Source organism: Erpetoichthys calabaricus, chromosome 11 (genome assembly GCF_900747795.2).
Source record: "Erpetoichthys calabaricus chromosome 11, fErpCal1.3, whole genome shotgun sequence".
In the NCBI taxonomy this organism is placed as follows: domain Eukaryota; kingdom Metazoa; phylum Chordata; class Cladistia; order Polypteriformes; family Polypteridae; genus Erpetoichthys; species Erpetoichthys calabaricus.
In genome coordinates, this window is record NC_041404.2 from 22,593,134 (window position 1) to 22,612,937 (window position 19,804).

The 19,804-nt window shown below is 38.1% G+C and overlaps 1 protein-coding gene across 3 annotated transcripts in view; it reads right to left on the reverse strand.

Annotated features, from left to right (window-relative positions):
• LOC114660240 (prolyl 4-hydroxylase subunit alpha-2-like) overlaps window positions 1–19,804 on the reverse strand; it is a 67,109-nt gene that overhangs the window by 16,842 nt on the left and 30,463 nt on the right. The window contains exons 8-14 of one of the 3 annotated variants that reach the window (XM_051933472.1): window positions 18,259–18,435; window positions 15,376–15,446; window positions 9,010–9,109; window positions 6,392–6,445; window positions 5,222–5,281; window positions 5,084–5,149; window positions 2,539–2,607 (exon numbers count right to left, since the gene is read on the reverse strand). In XM_051933472.1, the coding sequence (XP_051789432.1) occupies window positions 2,539–2,607; window positions 5,084–5,149; window positions 5,222–5,281; window positions 6,392–6,445; window positions 9,010–9,109; window positions 15,376–15,446; window positions 18,259–18,435 (597 nt within the window). The remainder of the gene's footprint in view (window positions 1–2,538; window positions 2,608–5,083; window positions 5,150–5,221; window positions 5,282–6,391; window positions 6,446–9,009; window positions 9,110–15,375; window positions 15,447–18,258; window positions 18,436–19,804) is intronic. The other 2 variants (XM_051933471.1, XM_028812797.2) reach the window with 2 other exon arrangements.

The window sequence follows — 19,804 nt, forward strand, 5'->3', positions numbered from 1 at the left end:
TACTGTCAGACGAGACAAACAGGTAGGCAGAGATTTTTTTTGAATCGCGGGCTGCGTTTGCATCGCATTCTCGTTTTTCAAAGTGGAAACCCACAACGAAAGACGAGATGAAGCGCGCTGTGGCATTACAAATAGAGATGGGACAGAACTGGTGATATAACTTCAGGGAGCATTGGTCCAAACGTGTTTTGTCCCCTGGTGGCTTAGGTACGTGCTGCTGCAAAGTTTTTTTCACTTCTGTAATAAACAGAAGCAAATCCCATGGGGTGAGCCAGGCTATAATGCCATACATAAAGTTCATAAAGTTTCAGAAGATGAAAAGAGTTGACAATATGGTTTTCATGCAGGCAGAAAACTTGGTGGCAGTGGCATGGCATGATGGCAAATGGGTGACTTGTCTCTCTACAGTACACACTAACAATATATGTTAGAAAATACAGCAACAGACAATTGAAAAATAGGCATCAAAACAACACATTGTAAGGAGTGCAATGTGGCAATGACTGAAATTGGCTGCTTTGAGCGAGATCAGACTTTGCTGTGTAAAATGTATGTGAAATCAGAGTATGCAGGCTCATACAACATGCAAGACAGTAACATTTGTCAAAAGGAAATATTTTTTGTTGATTTGATATGTTAAACAATTGCTTTGTGTTCTTTTTTAAAAAATGTTAGTTTTTGGAAAAATATTCAGTCCTGGGAGAAAAGAAACAAAAAAAAAAATTAGCCCTAAAAGAGTTAATGCATTTCATCATGAAAATTATATCAAGTATTTATCTTAGCATTCTAAATGTTCAGGGAGCAGGAATATCATGAAATGAATGTATTCTGTGTGCTGCCTGCACCTCCTCTTAGAGCAAGAGGAAGTCAGTTTAAGAAGCACATAGCGATTAACATGGCCCCGGGAACACAACACAAAGCATTTAATGTGCTACATAACTTACGACAGGGTTTGAAAAAATCTAGTAAATTAAATATTCATTTTAAGATGAAGTGTAGTTTACGATGTTCTACTTTAATAACAAATTACGAGAATAAAGTCAACATGTCGACTTTAATCTCGTCAAACGGCGAGAATAAAGTAGAAATGTCAACTTTATTCTCGTCATAAGTGTCGAGATTAAAGTGGAAATGTCGAGAATAAAGTCAACATGTTGTCACACTATTACACAGTACCCAGGTACATTACACAGTATTGAAAAAAATACAACTTGGCTTGCAGTATTATCCAGTAGTATAGAAACAGTATTCACACATTTGAACATAATGTTCCACATCCGACCTTTTAAATCCAAAGTATCTCCAGACAACAGATGTGACTCCTTTTTCCAGCAACAGTTCTTCTGTGTTATCATGTTCAATTTTATCGTCTGCTACAGCTTCAGTTTCGGAGTGTTCTCTGTCCATTTTCACCACACAAAACCTCCACTAACGCATGTACTCAGTTGTATGCTTGTTTAGCGGTGTAGCAGTGAAAAAGAGCCCCCCACTCAACACCTCTGCGGCATGTGTTTAGCGGTGTAGCAGTGAAAAAGGTCCCCCTTAAACAGTTTCCCACTGTGCCACGTTCCGAACATTGTTTAGGCAATTTAAACCGGTGTTGCGGTATAAGAAAAATCCATATCATAATAAAAATAAAAAATGGTTTTCGGTATGACACGGTATACCACCCAGCACTACTAAGCATACAATAAAGACATGATGGTGATTTCTGAAAAAGGCCAAAGCCTGTATATGGCAAATGCTAAGGTGATGGCAAGGCAAAAGGTCAGAAAAGGACAGATAGAAAATTGCAAGTAATAAAGATCAGGAAAGTACACTCTATCAGCATCATCTTTTCTTGATGGTGAAAGATCAAGGTAAAATCAGCAGCTTTGCATTGCATTCATCTGTTCTACAGATCAAATATTTTCCTGATATTTTTTGCATGTAATTTTGATAGGGTAACAATTCCATGACATCACATATAAATGACAAAGAGTTTTCTAGCAGCAATCCTTGATATCACCAAAAATGTGAAGAAGATACACATTAAGTATTTTGGTGCTGTTTGTTGTGCACATTACTTCCTTTCTTACCTAAAATACAAATCTTTTGTACGTGGGATAAAAGCAGAGTTTACAAAGACCTTCCAGTGGATCTGGGGAAATTAAACAGTCTTTATATAGACAGTAATAACTGCGTATAGATAGATAGATAGATAGATAGATAGATAGATAGATAGATAGATAGATAGATAGATAGATAGATAGATAGATAGATAGATAGATAGATAGATAGATAGATAGATAGATAGATAGATAGATAGATAGATAGATAGATAGATAGATAGATAGACAGACAGATGTTCAGAAGCAAAAAGAAAAACAGTGAGAACAGTTTGTGTAATATATGCTTTGAAACTACAGTGTATTAAAAAAACAGTTTGTACTTCAGTACACCCTTATTCTGTGTAGTAGATTACCAGATCACGACAAGCATTAATTTGTTAAATATAATTGTTAATCAAGCAAAACACTGAATGTGTATTATACTTGCCTTTCTAGGCCAGATGGCTGCACCAAAGTCTGGAAATACTGTGGCACCTCCAGCTTCAACGTCACTCATCTGCAATAACAGAACAATAAAGAAATTTATATTAGCTTCTACTTAAATGAAGTAAAATCTACAATAATTAAATGATGCCTTAAAGATATACATTAAATGTATGTTTAGATTAATGTAGTTCTGTTAGTTAAGTAGCCTACCCTCTACTTATTTACAAATATTAATATTATCTAACTTTTACCGCAATGTATATAAACCTATAAACCAATACACTTTATCCTTGCCATTATTAGCATTATTAAAAAGCTGTATCATTTCAACTAATAAATTTTTTCTTAGACTTTGAGAAATTTTTATTAACTCTTTAGTTTCATATACTGTAAATATCTTTTACATAAATTCCCTTCAGATTTATCCTCTCCAGAAGTGCTGTTAACTGAAGTTGATGTTTTCTTCTCCTTTGTTGTCAAGTAGTCATGTTTCATTTATAATCTAATACTGATTTGTTTTTCAGTTTCTTTCCTTTGATTGCTTTTCTTAAAATTCTTATTACCTTGTTACTATCTTATTAGTAGCAGTAGTAGTATTAGTACTAGTATATTCTTATTATTATTATCTTATTACCTTGTTTTATTTAAGTAGTATTATTAGTGACATTCCTCATCAATTAAATCAAGAAAGGCATAATAAAAAGAGGCTTTATGATAATAATAAGAATAGCAGTAAGCTAATTTATGTAAATGAATCTATGGAAAAGCTAAAGAAGATTTAACACATATATTTTCAATCTTAGTTTCATAAATAAGTTTGCATAACAGAATCAAAGGATTATATTCAGACATGACAAGATCTTATAACTTTATACCAAAAAACACATCTAATCTAAAATCTGCAATATCAATTGATCAACAAAACCAGAAATGATCACCTGAGCAAGTGAAAGATTGAATTAGAACTGTAGTTGTAAAGTTTCTTAAACATAATAAAAATAAAAATAGTAAAATTCATCCCACAGTAAATTTCAGGCATCCAAGGCTCATTATATTTTGAAATATACTGTTCATAACTTTTATGGACAGAATTTCTAGGCGCAGCCAGGGTGTTGAGGGGGTCCGGTTTGGTGGACTCAGGATTGGGTCACTGCTTTTTGCAGATGATATTGTCCTGTTTGCTTCATCAGGCTGTGATCATCAGCTCTCTCTGGATTGGTTCGCAGCTGAGTGTGAAGCGGTTGGGATGGGAATCAGCACCTCCAAATCCGAGACCATGGTCCTCAGCCGGAAAAGGGTGGCGTGCCCTCTCAGGGTTGGTAGCGAGATCCTGCCCCAAGTGGAGGAGTTCAAGTATCTCGGGACCTTGTTCACAAGTGAGGGAAGAATGGAGCGTGAGATCGACAGGCGGATCGGTGCGGCATCCGCAGTAATGCGGGCTCTGCATTGGTCTGTTGTGGTGAAAAAGGAGCTGAGCCATAAGGCAAAGCTCTCAATTTACCAGTCAATCTATGTTCCTACCCTCACCTATGGTCATGAGCTATGAGTAGTGACCGAAAGATCGAGATCACGAATATATGTGGCTGAAATTAGTTTCCTCTGCAGGGTGTCTGGGCCCTCCCTTAAAGATAGGGTGAGAAGCTCAGTCATCCGGGAGGGGCTCAGAGTAGAGCCGCTGCTCCTCCGCATCGAAAGGAGTCAGATGAGGTGGTTCGGGCATCTGATCAGGATGCCTCCTGGACGCCTCCCTGGTGAGGTGTTCTGGGCACGTCTAACCGGGAGGAGGCCCAGGGAAGACCCAGGACACGCTGGAGGGACTATGTCTCTCGGCTGGCCTGGGAACGCCTTGGGATTCCCCTGGAAGAGCTAGAAGAAATGGCCGGAGAGAGGGAAGTCTGGGCATCTCTGCTCAAGCTGCTGCCCCCGCGACCCGATCTCGGATAAGCGGAAAAGGATGGATGGATATTTTGAAATCTTTGCCCCATTTGGTAATGGCACAACTTTAAGGTCTTGTCAATTAAACAGTGAAAACTACCAGGTCTCACCTAAACTGATCTTAGGAAAATCTAATTATAAACATCTTATAAACAAATTAAACAGGGCTAATTGAATACATTCACATTTTTTTTTTAAAAAAAAAGGCCACCAACAAACAGGCATTTAGTATTAACATGCAAACTGAGAACCAGAAAGGCTGAATGGTTGACATTATTAACCTGTTGGGACATCCAAATTGAAAAGATTGAAGGAGCTAATTGATACTGATAACATTCATATTTTAAGAAGTGAAAAGCTGGTGTGAATTCTCTTTCTGCAATTCTTCATGTGAATTTAGTTTACAAGTCAATTCAAATTTTCCACTTTGTCATATTAAATGAATAAAAGTTTTGCATTAGTCTTCTTGATTTTTGTATTTAACTTACAATTAATTTGCAGATTAAACAAGATTATGTGGTAAGCAGCATGTTACCGTCTAAAAGCCTTACCTTTGGGACCTTAAATTACTGAACATGGGCCTTTAGGTTTAAGTCACACCAGATACTTACATAATTTAAATAAGTAGCCACGCGATTTCCAGTGCCTAATCTTTTGAAAGCATCAGGTTCATCTTTCTATAAAAATAAAATTTGAGAGGAAGGTGACAGTAAGCCAGGAAGCAGACACTGCACACATGGGGTACTTACATAGTTCAGAAAGGTAGCTAGCCTATTCCCATCCTTCTTGAGACTGCTGTCGAAAGGGCGCTGCAACAGATGGTCACAACTTTAACCCACATTTACAGTTTGACAAGCTCACCCAGTTTGTTAGGAAAAGCAAAAATGAATATTAAATCAACCAAACATAGTCTGTGTAAAGCTTTAGTGTATTTTCAACCAATTACAATAATATTTATGGAATCAGCACAACATATCTGACAAGATGTTGAGGCAAACCAAGAAAAAATTTGGAGCTAAACAAGGTAGTGAGAGCTCATCATTCGTGCAACTTCTAAACTGATAAGGAGACTGTAATAACGTATGTGATGAAAAACAACAAAAAATGACAAGCAGGGACCATTTCCCAACCCACATCTCAAGTTCAGTTCTTTTCATCATGAATTAGAACAGAACAGAAAATGATCAAGATCCATGATGGCCTATTGGAGTGCTCATCACTGCAAAAGGAACTCAAAATGGCTGAAAAATATACCAAACTGGTATTCAATGAAAAAAAGATTACTGCAATATTTTATTTGTTGTATACATTTTTACAGTAAATTATTGAAATCATTATTTTAATTTTACACAATACCAGATCCCAAATTGCTTTACTAGTGTATCTACTTGTAAGGCAACTCTTGTAAGTTCTGTTAGCCCAACAGTGCATAGTCTTCCCGCACATACACAAATAAAACAACTTTAAATGTAATCACTGCATTGTTACATTAGCTCTTCCCTCAAAATGCACATATTACCACATATTAATGCCTCCATAGTTAAAATATTTATGAATACTTTGTGCCTTTTAAAATGAAATTAGACAGATTCTGAAAATCACTTCAAAACGGCATCATGGTTTATTTTAATCTTGTTAACACATCACACAGAATTCAACGTCAACCAAATGAGCAACAAATGTGTTGATAAGGGAATTGGCAGCACAGGATGCTCTGTCATTATGCACAGGGTCAATACACTGCCATCCACTAATAAACAACTGCATAACTGTGTCAGCCTATTTCAGCAGTTCAAAGTGCCAAAATGTCATCTTATATGGGTGCAAGAAAAGCCATTTGTGAAGTTTAAAAAAATACAATGTTAAATAAATCAATGTACATGTTGTGAGAGATTAAAATAAAAAATAAATTTACTTACCCTGGAAAAATCAAAATGAGGCTCATACTGACCACCTACTCCATAGTTAGCAACCTTTATTTAAAAAGAGACAGTTTATACATAAATATCTGTAACTATAATTGTATCAAAGAATGGCATAAAATTTTACTGTAGAGAGTAAATAAGGAACTTGTCTAGGCCAACTGAAAATACTAGTGGCTAAAGGGGTGACACGGTGGCGCAGTGGTAGTGCTGCTGCCTTGTCCCACGTCCTCTCTATGTGGAGTTATCCCCATATCTGCGTGGGTTTCCTCTCACACTCCAAAGATGTGCAGCCTAGGTGAATTGGCAATCCTAAATTGGCCCTAGTGTGTGGCTGGGGTTGATGTGTGCATGTGTGTGTGTGTGTTTCACCTGTGATGGACTGGCACCCTGTCCAGGGTTTGTTCCTGCCTTGCACCCTATACTAGTTGGAATAGGCTCCAGCAGACCACTGCAAACCTGTTCAGGACTGAGCGGGTTAGAAAATAACTGACCGACATTCTGAAAACTTGCTTGCCTTACATATCCAGTTTGCTTTGACCTCTAATAATCTCTCACTCCTACAGCATATAGGTTGCTTTCATCATCACTGATATGCTTTGTTACCACAAGTTTAGGGTTAATATTATGCAAAATAACACATCAGGATGTTAAATTGCTATCTACAGTTTCACAACGTTTGTGCAGCACCAAGCTGCTTTAGGCTTTGGCTGCAGCTTTCAGTTTAGTAGTATGTACACTGGTTCTACAAATGCACTAGACAAGGGATACTGTCTGGCATTCATATTTTACAATTGGGTAAGAGATGCTTTTATCAAAATTGATTAACAATTTGCAAATGCATAAAGTGTCAAGATAGCCATCCCAGTCCTAAAGTACAGTATCAACATGATTACACGTTAATTAGGAATGTCTTATTCTACATTTAGCAAAATTACAGGAAAAACAAATGAAGTGCCTACTGCAAAAAATGTATAATAAATTACCTCAGATACAATAACTGGTGGGCGGCACGGTGGCGCAGTGGGTAGCGCTGCTGCCTCGCAGTTAGGAGACCTGGGGACCCGGGTTCGCTTCCCGGATCCTCCCTGCGTGGAGTTTGCATGTTCTCCCCGTGTCTGCATGGGTTTCCTCCGGGCGCCCCGGTTTCCTCCCACAGTCCAAAGACATGCAGGTTAGGTGGATTGGCGATTCTAAATTGGCCCTAGTGTGTGCTTGGTGTGTGGGTGTGTTTGTGTGTGTCCTGCGGTGGGTTGGCACCCTGCCCAGGATTGTTTCCTGCCTTGTGCCCTGTGTTGGCTGGGATTGGCTCCAGCAGACCCCCGTGACCCTGTGTTCAGATTCAGCGGGTTGGAAAATGGATGGATGGATGGATGGACAATAACTGGTAAAAAGATTAAAAAGGTTAAATGCAAACACAGAGTTGAAAGGGCTCAGGTCTTAAAATGTAAAACAGATGACCTTCAACAATTTTAACAAAACAGATCAACTACGAGTTATTAGGGGGCAGATTCTATCTCTAAACAAAAATGCTGAAGCAGACAGCAACGGATTTGCTGTCACTTAGCAATTTCACATTTAAACCTTCTGTGGGGCCTAACAATAGGTGTGTGGCTGGTGTATAATGTGAAAGAATGTTTTGAATGTGCACCTGGGCTATCTCCACTGACAGTCCAGTAAGAAAGAACTGTAAATTGATCTGAGTGCTATAATATGTTACCATGAAGAAATGTTACATCCAGATACAATGAAGTAGTTTTTATTTGAATTAATGCCTTTATGTTAGTTGATATGCTTGTGCAGTGACATCGCAGGACCAGTCACAGTCTGTACTTTCTCCAGGTGGGTTTTACTCTGGGTGCTCTACTTTTCCCCCACATCCCAAAAAAGTGGCAATTTGTTGCATGTTGGTTGTACATGCAAGAAGGAATTTCACTGTATTGTGTGCACATCACAATAATTTATAAAGCAACTAAGTCCACAATATACAGTATTTGGAAAAAAAGTGAATCAGAAGTTTTGTTTCTAGCTTGTTCATAATGTGGTTATGTCCTTAAATCTTGCTTCACTTTCTAAAGTACACACTCTAGAGCATCCTAAAAAATAATGTTCCTGAATTTAACTTCTGAAATAACTTTAAATTGAAACAAAAGTAGCTGTAATATGAAATAATCTGCAATCTGTGATGGTACATTTTGCTCAAAGGTTAAACTACAAGCAACAAAATGCACAAAGCAGGTTGTGTAAAGAGAAAAAATACTACTGAAATGTATGCTGCTACAATTTATTAGTCAAAAGTTCAACACTCTGGCTGCACCTCTGTAATTATTTACAACAAAAACATTGCCCTTGCTTCACATTAGTTGACCAATGTGCTGTGCTGAGCTAAGAAGTAACTCTGATGACCATCAGATTGAGACTTAGGAAAAGGTCTACTATTATAAATTATTTTATAAAACTAAGAAAATGCTACAAAATAGAGCTAAGCAGCCACATTTCAAAGCCCACTCCACTCAATGTGAGGGTGATGGTGACTTGATAATTTATATGCTTTGAGGGACTCTCTGACTGGATTGAAAGAAGAAGAAGAGTGGCTAAAGAGCCATAATGCATACCTGAAGAAGCTCTGCAGTTTCCACTGCCAGACCTGTTATATCCTCCATTCTTTGGTTCACACGGGCAATCATGGGGTCATCTTCTCCCTCTAGCCAGGCACTAAATAAAACAAAATAGACACAGGCACATTAAAGACTCTTTCGTGGAAAAAGGAGGAGATATTTTCTCATAACCTTTGAAAAAAGGGCTATATTTCCTGTAAATAACCATTGAAAATGCTAAATGACATTTTTATAAATCAACACAGTAAGAACAATAATGATACACACTAACAACATTATAACAGTTATAAATGCACAGTAACAACACAAATTTCATTCTTCTTCCTTACATTCATCTTCCTTACTGCAAGATTCCATGCATGCTGAGAGAAGAACTCAAGTACATGTCTCTTAATCAGGATATGCCCAGAAAGTGTCTTTTAGGGGGCATTTTGTGCCAGCGTTCAAACACCAGAGTTATCTGTTATCACCCGGAAAAAACACAGACAAGACATAAGGGGTGAATCCATCACTTTGGATTACCACTTATAAGAAACTTGCTTTTAGACATGTTCATCTGAATCTTCATAAGTGACTTAAGTTACACAATTGCCAAAAGCAAAAAATGACAGTGACACTTTCTAAGATACATTAATCTGTTTCTTTAAATAGTCATCAAAAACCTTTTTCTCCCTAAAACATGGCAAAAGTCTTTGTAATATCTGCAATCTGACCTACTTTAAAGTTAGATCATAATCTCTTTTATTACCTGCATTATATGATGCTTAAAGTAACGTAATTTCAAAATTATACATTGTGAAACTTGAACAAATTCCAAAGGCACCTAAAGCAAACGGATAACTCAGAAAGGCCTGATAATCTCTGTAACCGCTTCCTTTTTATCTCATTCACTCAACAGGTTTATTATATATAGGAAATGCTAAAAAATGATTAATGATACATAATCAGGGAAGGAAAAATTAAAGCAGCAGCAGAATTAGCATGAGTGAGCTGCTATGTGCTGCTGTGTTCATTCTTTGAGTCATAGGTTATGTTTAAAAGTATTTTTGTAATTTTTTGTTTTGTTCTTTAAATACAAAATAGCATCTGCTCATCTGTAACATGCATGTTCAGAGGTCATGTTATAAACAGAACTTTATTTGTCCTGGGGCAAAGAAATTTGGCTGTTTACAGAAGCTCTTTACATTACTAAATACAAAAATAGGTACATGAATAAAACAAAATAAATATATATATATATATACTGTATATATATATATATATATATATATATATATTATACACACACACATTATTGTCATGATACTACCAAAAGCAAAGTAAAAGAAGAACAAATGGATGAAAGCAATAAAAGATAAAATAATGCAACATTCTCAGACTTGCTTAATCCAATTCAGGGTAACGAAGGGTCAGACAGCACTGGGTGGAAGGCAGAAACCGGCAACAGATGAGGGGCCAGACTCTTACAGTTCTCGTTATTGAGAGACAGATAGCTCTCCATTTTTACACATCAATGGACAGGCTGTGCACATAGTGGAGAACTTCACGTCTTTGAGCAGCATCATTTCCAACAGTTTAACATAACAGATTAACACATTTATTACTTTCATGAAAGTTCAACACAGGCTTCCAAAATTGATCCGTCTCCATAAGTCTGTTGTTGGAAAGGCTACGGCCTTCTCTGTCAATGTGTGATACAGCAGTATCTAATCCCAGAAAATTATAAAATCTAAGCATGCCGATTTATTTTCAAGTCACACTAAACTTTTGCAGACTAAAACGTCTAGTCTTAAAGATCTTACTTAACCTGTCAATTCCTAAAATCATCACTTCAATATCTTTCTACCTGGTGAAATAGCTTACATATAATGCAGGACAGGTACATACTTAAATTTGGAATTAATAGGAAATTAAAAAAAAACAAAACACAAGATTCTGCAGTGGGTTAATAAAGAGTTGAAAGAGAAGTTGCAAAGGAAGCAATTAAGTGGATAGGAATGGCGATCTCTGTTGGGTTGAGTGGCCTGCCCTCGTCTAGAATGTTCTAATGTATATTAAAATTATTGCATCTGTTTAAAGAATATGTATAAATGTTTTGTAGCGCTGGTCGTTTAGGAGGTTGTGGAGAATGATCAATACTGTTCCCATTTTATGCATCTGATGTATTATTAACGGGCAGCACGGTGGCGCAGTGGTAGCGCTGCTGCCTTGCAGTAAGGAGGAGACCTGGGTTCGCTTCCTGGGTCCTTCCTGCATGGAGGAGTTTGCATGTTCTCCCCGTGTCTGTGTGGGTTTCCTCCGGGTGCTCCGGTTTCCTCCCACAGTCCAAAGACATGCAGGTTAGGTGCATTGGCAATCCTAAATTGTCCCTAGTGTGTGTGTGCTTGGTGTGTGCCCTGCGGTGGGCTGGCGCCCTGCCCAGGATTTGTTCCTGCCTTGCGTCCTGTGCTGGCTGGGATTGGCTCCAGCAGACCCCTGTGACTCTGTGTTAGGATATAGCGGGTTGGACAATGACTGACTGACTGACTGTATTATTAACATAAATATCAACTAATCAGATTCCAGGAACAAAGTAAACTAAACAGAATGACTTGACAGAATTTGAAACAATTCTGATTTGACTAGTGATAACTGGGTGAATGTCTAACTGAGGCTTTCAAAATTCTCTTGTTTATTGTAAACTAAATCTAGCATAATTTACTCATACATTGGAAAAGGTTCAGAGAAGAGTGACTAGGCTCCCAGGGATACAGGGAAAGAATTATGAGGAAAGATTAAAAGAGCCGATCCTTTTCAGTTTAAGCAAAAGAAGATTAAGATGGGGAATGACTGAAGTGTTTAAAATTATGAATGGAATTAGTACAGTGGATCAACATTTTTTAAAGATCATTTTAAAATGAGTTTGTCAAGAATGGGTGGATAAAGATGGAAACTGGTTAAGGGTAAATTTCTCACAAACATTATGAAGGTTTTCTTTACACTGAGAACCACAGATACTGAACATGGAATAAGCTGTCAAGTAGTGTGGTAGACAGTAGGACCAAGTAGAACTGGTATTATTTTCAGAAGGATTAGGTGGATACATTCAAGACAGAAATGAAATGCACATTTCAGTACAGTGGAGAGTGAAAGAGGATATCTACTTATTATTTAAGTATAACTGGATAAGAATTTTGGGCAATTTAGCAGTTAGTTAATAAAATGAGCTAAATGGAATGCAAGGTCTGTAGTCTACATTCAGAAATCCAGTCCACCTCAACTGTGTACTAAAGTACACTACCTCAAGTACACACTCTTGTCACATTCCAGAGGAAAACACTGTTCTCATTACTGTTTCTGTACTTATGGCATATGACCTTATTATTGAATTTATCTTTAGACACTGTGGCGGATGGCCGGGGCTGGGACACCCCTTTGACACTGGATCTGGGGGAGCAGCCATGGGATGCACATTACATCCCCGGAACACTTGGTGGCAGCCCCTCTGTGTTGCATCGGGGGCACAATCGTGTTACACCGGAGCCCATCCCTGTCGGGCTCCGTGGCCACCACCAGGGGGAGCTGAACAGCTTCCTGAGCCCGTGTGGGTCGTTCGTCCGCCACACCCGGAAGTGCAGCTGGAAATCCATCATCAAACACCTGGTGCACTTCCGGATAGACTATAAAGGGAGCCAGCAGGCACCACTCCGGGAGTCAGAGAAATAGAAGAAATAGAAATAAAACATTAGCTTGTTTTATCAGTGTGCCTCCCGTGTTTGTCTGTGTCGAGTTAGGCACCAATATAGTGCCTTTTGTTACAACACTTAAAAGCAGATTCTATATATAAGGACTTTACTTCTCTATTAATTATATAACTATCTTACATAAGTGTGCATTATTTGTTTTGTACATTATATATTCATTATTGGGCGGCACGGTGGCGCAGTGGGTAGCACTGCTGCCTCGCAGTTGGGTGATCTGGGGACCTGGGTTCGCTTCCCGGGTCCTCCCTGCGTGGGGTTTGCATGTTCTCCCCGTGTCTGCGTGGGTTTCCTCCTGGCGCTCCGGTTTCCTCCCACAGTCCAAAGACATGCAGGTTAGGTGGATTGGCGATTCTAAATTGGCCCTAGTGTGTGCTTGGTGTGTGGGTGTGTTTGTATGTGTCCTGCGGTGGGTTGGCACCCTGCCCAGGATTGTTTCCTGCCTTGTGCCCTGTGTTGGCTGGGATTGGCTCCGGCAGACCCCCGTGACCCTGTGTTCGGATTCAGCGGGTTGGAAAATGGATGGATGGATGGGATATTCATTATTATTCTTATCTAATTTTATCTTGCTTTTCTTTGTTTATTATTTATTCTTTGACATCTTGTAAAGCTCTTTGTGCTACAGTACTCCTGTACATGAAAATGTGCTATAGAAAAATGTTATCATCAACAGCTATTCAAACAGGAATATCACTACCAGTCAGATTTCCATGAGAAGCACTGGAAGTGCAACACACAAGGCAAAGCCCACAGAAGGATAAATAAAAGTATAAACATTGTAAAGAGGAGAATTAGAAATCAAGGATCAGTGTTGCAGCAATGAAAGCCAACCAGACAACTCTGGACCAGTTGTACTGCAGACTGTCACTTCTCAAAGGTGGAGCTATGTAATAGGTTTAATCCATGCTACTGAAAGTTCTAGAAGAACTAAATTAAACAATAATGAAGCTTTCCAGAGAATAAAGAAGGAAAAATGTATGGATTTCTAGTAAGAGGCCAACAATGATTTTGAAGAAGAATGGGAGACGTGGTTCCAATTCTCTGTGCATGTAGGCTGGATCAACATCACCTACAACTGTAATATCATATAAAAAGACCTCAATGGACATCTATACACATGTAGAAATGTCAGCAGAACTAGAATTAAGTGCTACGAACATTTTAAACATAGAAGACAGATTAATGCAGAATTCTCAATTCAAAAGTAAGGATGCAATAAAACAAGTAGTAATAAACAAAAGGGAAAAGTGAAATTATGACAAAATACACCCATGGTCTGGCAGCAAAGTGGATTTCAGAAAATAGGCCATTGAATGAGAAATAAAAATATCGTTAATCCTACAGTGAGAGGGGTGGAGTAGGGAGAAGAATAAGAACACCACGGCAGAGGGATTTAGCAGCTGAAAGCAGCCAAATGAATTCAGATCAGTAAAAAATTTATAAAGCAAGTGAATCAAATGTGGAATGTGCTGGCAGAGGAGGACTACAAACTTGTTAAGCATAGGATTTATGAAGGCATTTACAACAGACATATAACCAGCACTCCCACCACAAGAAGGTTCAATCAGAACCTAGGGACTGAAGCAGCCTAAATAGTCCTCAGTAGAGGAAATAGTGCACACTTATTTTCTTTGCTGCTTCTGCAGTTTTTGCTGTATAGTTGTTGCATGCTGCCATAGTTATGTGGCAGACTTCAAACCTTTACCTTCATTTTGTACATTTTTTCCTCCTTACAGAATCAAAGTGTAATTAAGAAATGTTAGAATCAGAGGTTTTGGATAGGTTTGAGTTGTGCTTTAAGGTACACATAGTATTCTAAGTCACCACTCCATCACAGGAGCAAAGTCACACAAGGAAAGGAATATGACTGACTAAGCAGTACGCAAAGACAGAGAAGCTAGCACATAGTGAAACCAAGTGAACTAGGCTTAAAGAAGTGGTTAATTTTGCATTTGTGCTGTTATTTAGTTTCTATAGTTTTTGTTTTGTCTTGTCTTTAGATACATTTCATTATTTTTACTCCATTCTTGAAAATGTACAAGCACTGTCAAAAACAAAACTTTTTGTACTTGCCACATTAAAAACCAACTGCTGGTCATAAAATCAGAGGCCATAAATATTGTGACTGATCAGGATGGTCCTCTGACACAAGGTCATGAAAATAACCCAGGCCAGGATTCCAATTTCGGTCCACTGTGTTAACAATCTGCAACATTCACCATTTCACTGCCATGTTGCCAATGTTTGTGAATGTTTTCCCAAAACAGTAAGGGAAGAAATATATTTTATTGTCTCTCTTGTTGGTTTTACCTATTAAGGTTAATAGGACATACTAAATAGATAAGCTCTCGGGCAAATACAGAAATAATTCCTAACTTGTGCCTTTAGTTATTGTGACCTCGCTTGGTATGAAATGTATGCAGGAAATTAAAAAGGTTCATGTATAAGCCAGTTTGCCAAAAAAATTGAAAACCAGAACAGTTTCACAGCCTGTAAGTGTACATGTTGACACTTACATATATGGTAACTGTACAAATGCAGAAATTACAGAAATATTTTAAAGAAATTTACAGATGTTAATGATGTTGTATACAGTGGCTTCATAATGTCACTTAAATCATACCTCTTGGATACTCTGTAATTAGCCACAGTAAGCACACCGGAAACAGGGTCTCGTACTGTTGCTCGTGCCAACTGTGTGAGAAAAGATACAGGAGTAAATTTAGAATAAAATAACACACTTTTGTGCTCAGTAAATTCCCCAACTCACTATACACTTAACAGCAGTATTTTCTAAACCCTTAATTTATAATTCCTGCTATTTGCCTTTTAAAATCAAGTAGTGTATGGGCAGCATCATGATTTTCTTAATTTTGTAATACCAAACAGCATTCTCTTCTTACAACCAAGTTAAATACATGGCTGAATTTGAAAAGGAGTCTTGTACGAACTCAAGCATGAAATACTGAACCGCTACCACTTTAACCACAAGCTCAATAAAATGGAAGAGCAGGCACACTGTCACAGGTACTTTTAGACTCCTCTCTATCTGTTCAGAAATGTACTCGCACATAATTATTACTAATACATCTAATTCACTCTGTATCTTTTTAGAATTTGGGGAAGCCAACTGTCTTATGGCTTTCATTCCAAACAAGGTGACCCCTGTGAGCCATTACCTATGTAAAATTTGATGACAGTTTTCTTACATCTTTTAGTAAAATAACGGGTAACATAACAAATCCCAATAGTATACACATCAGTGTTTGTTTACCAAAAATTGAAATTAATTTTAACATGGTGCACACAAAAGTAACTATGAATATCAAAAATGGATCCTAGAAATATAAATGGGATAATCAAAACTTTAGACTGTCCCTGAATACAATGAAGTAAACTGGATTGAACTGCAAGTCCTGACTTTTATTTTGTCCTCATTCAGTTCTTAAGTGAGTGCTTTCATTAATTCCATCATTTATTGAATTCAGACTGTAGAGTTTATTATATGTGGAAGCGTATGGTGTACTAAAATTGTGATGTCGTGTGTCAGCATTCGCATATAGGAAACTCATAAGACATTTTATCCACTTTTCTTGTAAAAGTTTGCTCGTGTTGGTTAAAATGTTATACTTAAAGCAATATGTGACCCCTTCCAGTGTAAGAACCTAAAACAAATCCTAATGAAGTAGAAGCTAAAAAGTAGTTACCCATGAAAGGTACTGACACAGTGGATAAGATGCTGGACATCAAATCACAATGTACAAGCCTTTCCCCTGGATCACTATGTGATGCTCAACCTGATAGTATTTCAGGTGTACAAATATAGAAACCCCTTAATTGTTAACAATAAATGGTTTGTAAGTTGTCTAACATTAAATTTTGGCTAAAGCAGTAAGTGTATGAATAATTTAAATAATAAAAAACTAACTACCATGTATAGATTTGACTATACTCTGCAGTAGGGAGCCCGAGATTCCCGGACATTTTTCATTTCCGCATTCCCGGGAATGAAACTGCTGTAATTCCTGGGAAAACGGGAACGGCCAAGCTCGCATATATAGCATGTAAATATCGATCAAGAAATAACAGAGTTATAGTTGAAAATAATTAAGGTGGCGCCATTGCTGCTGCTTGCACTTCATCAGACAACAGCTTTGAACAGCAACTTGAAATTTCAATGCGTCAGTCTGTTGCAGCCGCATTATCTGTACTAAGAAACTTGCCATCACAGAATGATGACAAGAAACTGGATGCATGAGTAAAAGCTGAAATGGTGCTGTTTCAGAGCAATGGTAAGTGCAGGCGTTGTTTAGAACAAGTGTATCAGTATCTGATGACTGTGCCGCCTACTTCAGTGGATGCAGAGCGTGCTTCTCAGCGGCTGGCGTACTTCTGCACGAAGATGCACTCTAGCATAGACGACCACACGCTGGACACGTTAATAATAAAAATAATAATGACTCATTATATTTATATAGCGCGTTTCTCAGTACTCAAAGCACTATCCACACAGGGAGGAACCGGGAAGTGAACCCGCAATCTTCCATAGTCTCCTTAATGCAAAGCAGCAGTAGTACCACTGCGCCACCTGTGAGGACGCTGTGCTTTTTACGCTCTTATTACCACAACTAAAGATACATGTACTTATATGACAGCATGAACTGCTTGTAGATAGGGTTAATCTTTTATTTGTATCAACATATAGCAGTAGTTTTATTAAAAATAAGTGTCAGTCATTCTAAAACCATTCACATGTGAGATGCCCGTGCACTGTGTCATCCCGGGCGCCCAGGATTCCAGGGAATGAAATGCGGGATTCCCGAATTCCCGGGAATGGATAAACCCGTCCGGGAATGGATTCCCTACTCTGCAGTCATCCAAGCTACCAAAAATGGAGCCTGCCCACTTTCAAACTGGATCAAAGCACACTACATTTTCACCCTTTTTCTCTCACCCTAACACACTGCTCTCTCTCTCTTTAGAGAGCTGTTCTTTTTTTGTCAGACAACTTAACACTCAAACATCTCAAACAAAGGGCACTGATAATACATACTTCCTTCTGTGGATGCCCTACAAAGACTTGTGTTGGTGCTGCAATACATTTAGGCAGCCATTTCTGACAGTAGTACAACACGACTTCACAACACATCTGTTTCACCTCTAATTTTTTCCTACAAAGGGAAAATTATCCGATAATCCTGCTAAAAGTCTTAGGACTCCCTAAGCAAACACAGGCTTGATTATAATGTGAATCAATTTATACACACGTTCCTTACAGTAGGAGTGAATTTTGGAACCACTTCAAAAAAGCACAGTAAAACTCTTAATATTTAACTTTACACAAATTACAGCTGAAATCATCCTAAATGCTTATAATTCCATGCATTCTTCATGGCCTGCATTAACCACCAGGTTTAATAATTAACTGGATCTTTGCTACAAGAATGTAAATGGCCAGCTAATTGCATTTTATAAAGAATAAGGCTAGCTTGTAATGAAAACCTACCTTGGGTTTAGCCATCTCCTTAATTTTTTCAATCTCCTTGTCTGACAACACGTCCAGGTATCGGACAATATGAGGACTGTCCCACTCATCTTCCTCTTTAATTGGAGACAGGATCAGTCTGGGGTTTTTGTTACCATTGTGATACCTGCAGAAAAGATTCTTGCGTTTCTTTTCAGTCTGTAAAAGAGGGAAAAAAGACCTAAGTGTATCAGAGCCATCTGAATAATGGTTATTAAAAACTTTCAATCATTTCAATTGGACTTTTTATTTATTTACAGCTAATGATGTTGTAAATGTGCCGCCAACAGCTAGGTACTTTTCACTCACAGAATCTTTCAACTTCTGCTTTTGTTAGGTTGATAAGATGGAAGGCTACCAAATCAAAAATGTTCAGTCAACTTACTCAGAAGCTTCAGAAAATTACTACTTTTCTGCTTTTACATAACTCAGTTAATAAAGCCACTTCTTGGCACAGAGTAGCTTAGCACTGGCTTGTGGGCCACTGTGTCAGTCATGCTTATGTACGGAGTCAGTGTTGAAGAGGGTAACCCCCAATTACTACATGTTTTTTTTCTGTACTATGTCTACATATTTTTTGTAATAAAAAAAAGTTTTAAAAATGGCTTATTTCCAAGTAAAATAAGTAAAAGTAAGCCAGCCAAGCATTTTTTAATGAATGAAAAAAAAATAAAACAATTTTTTGAGGTTATAATTAAGAGATTTTGGGAGGTACAGAACTAGTTTCTACACATATTTTGTAGTTTTGATTTCACTTTGAAAATTTTTTTATTGTTGTATTTTGTCATTGTTACACTATTATTTTGTGTAATGAATGCCCTTTTATTTATAATAACAGCTTCTCGTTGCTACCTCATGACAACCAAAAGAGGCTATTTGTCACGTCATCATTGTGACATTATAAAGGTTGTTGCCAAGGTATTCCTTCTGTTAAAGATTCTGGATTCACTAAACAAACTTTTTCACAGGTTTAGCTACAGCAATAATTTATTTAGGAAGTCAGGACTTTGCATGCTTTTCAACTATAAATTGAGGTTGCCTTTTAATTTGCATTCATTTTTTTGCCATGGGGCACAAGTGAAGTGCGGTCCATGGCACTAGGCGGCTTTAATAAATAAATAAATAATGGACGCACTCGCGCTGGTGAGTGGAGCGGGTGCAAGCGATCGTCTGCGAAGAAGGCTTCTCTCCAGGTTGGTGTGAGGTAGTCAGTCAGTCGACCATGCATTGCCTTGTCATCACAAGCGGGCGGTCTGATTGTTTTATCGGCCCGGGACAGCAATTAGCTGATCACACCTGCAACTCTGCAGTGTATAAAAGGGGAGCACAGGATTGGAAGAGGGAATGAAAAAAAGAGAACACAAACAGCATTGGGGTGGAGAGAGAGAATGAACCAGTCAGCTAGTATGGGGAAAGGCAGCATGGTGATTGGTCCCACGACCGAGCAGAGGATTGGCATTCTAGGGAAGGATCATTCCACTAATTGTTCAGAGGAGTGGATGCGATTGAGGTTGCGTCCTCTCCAGGG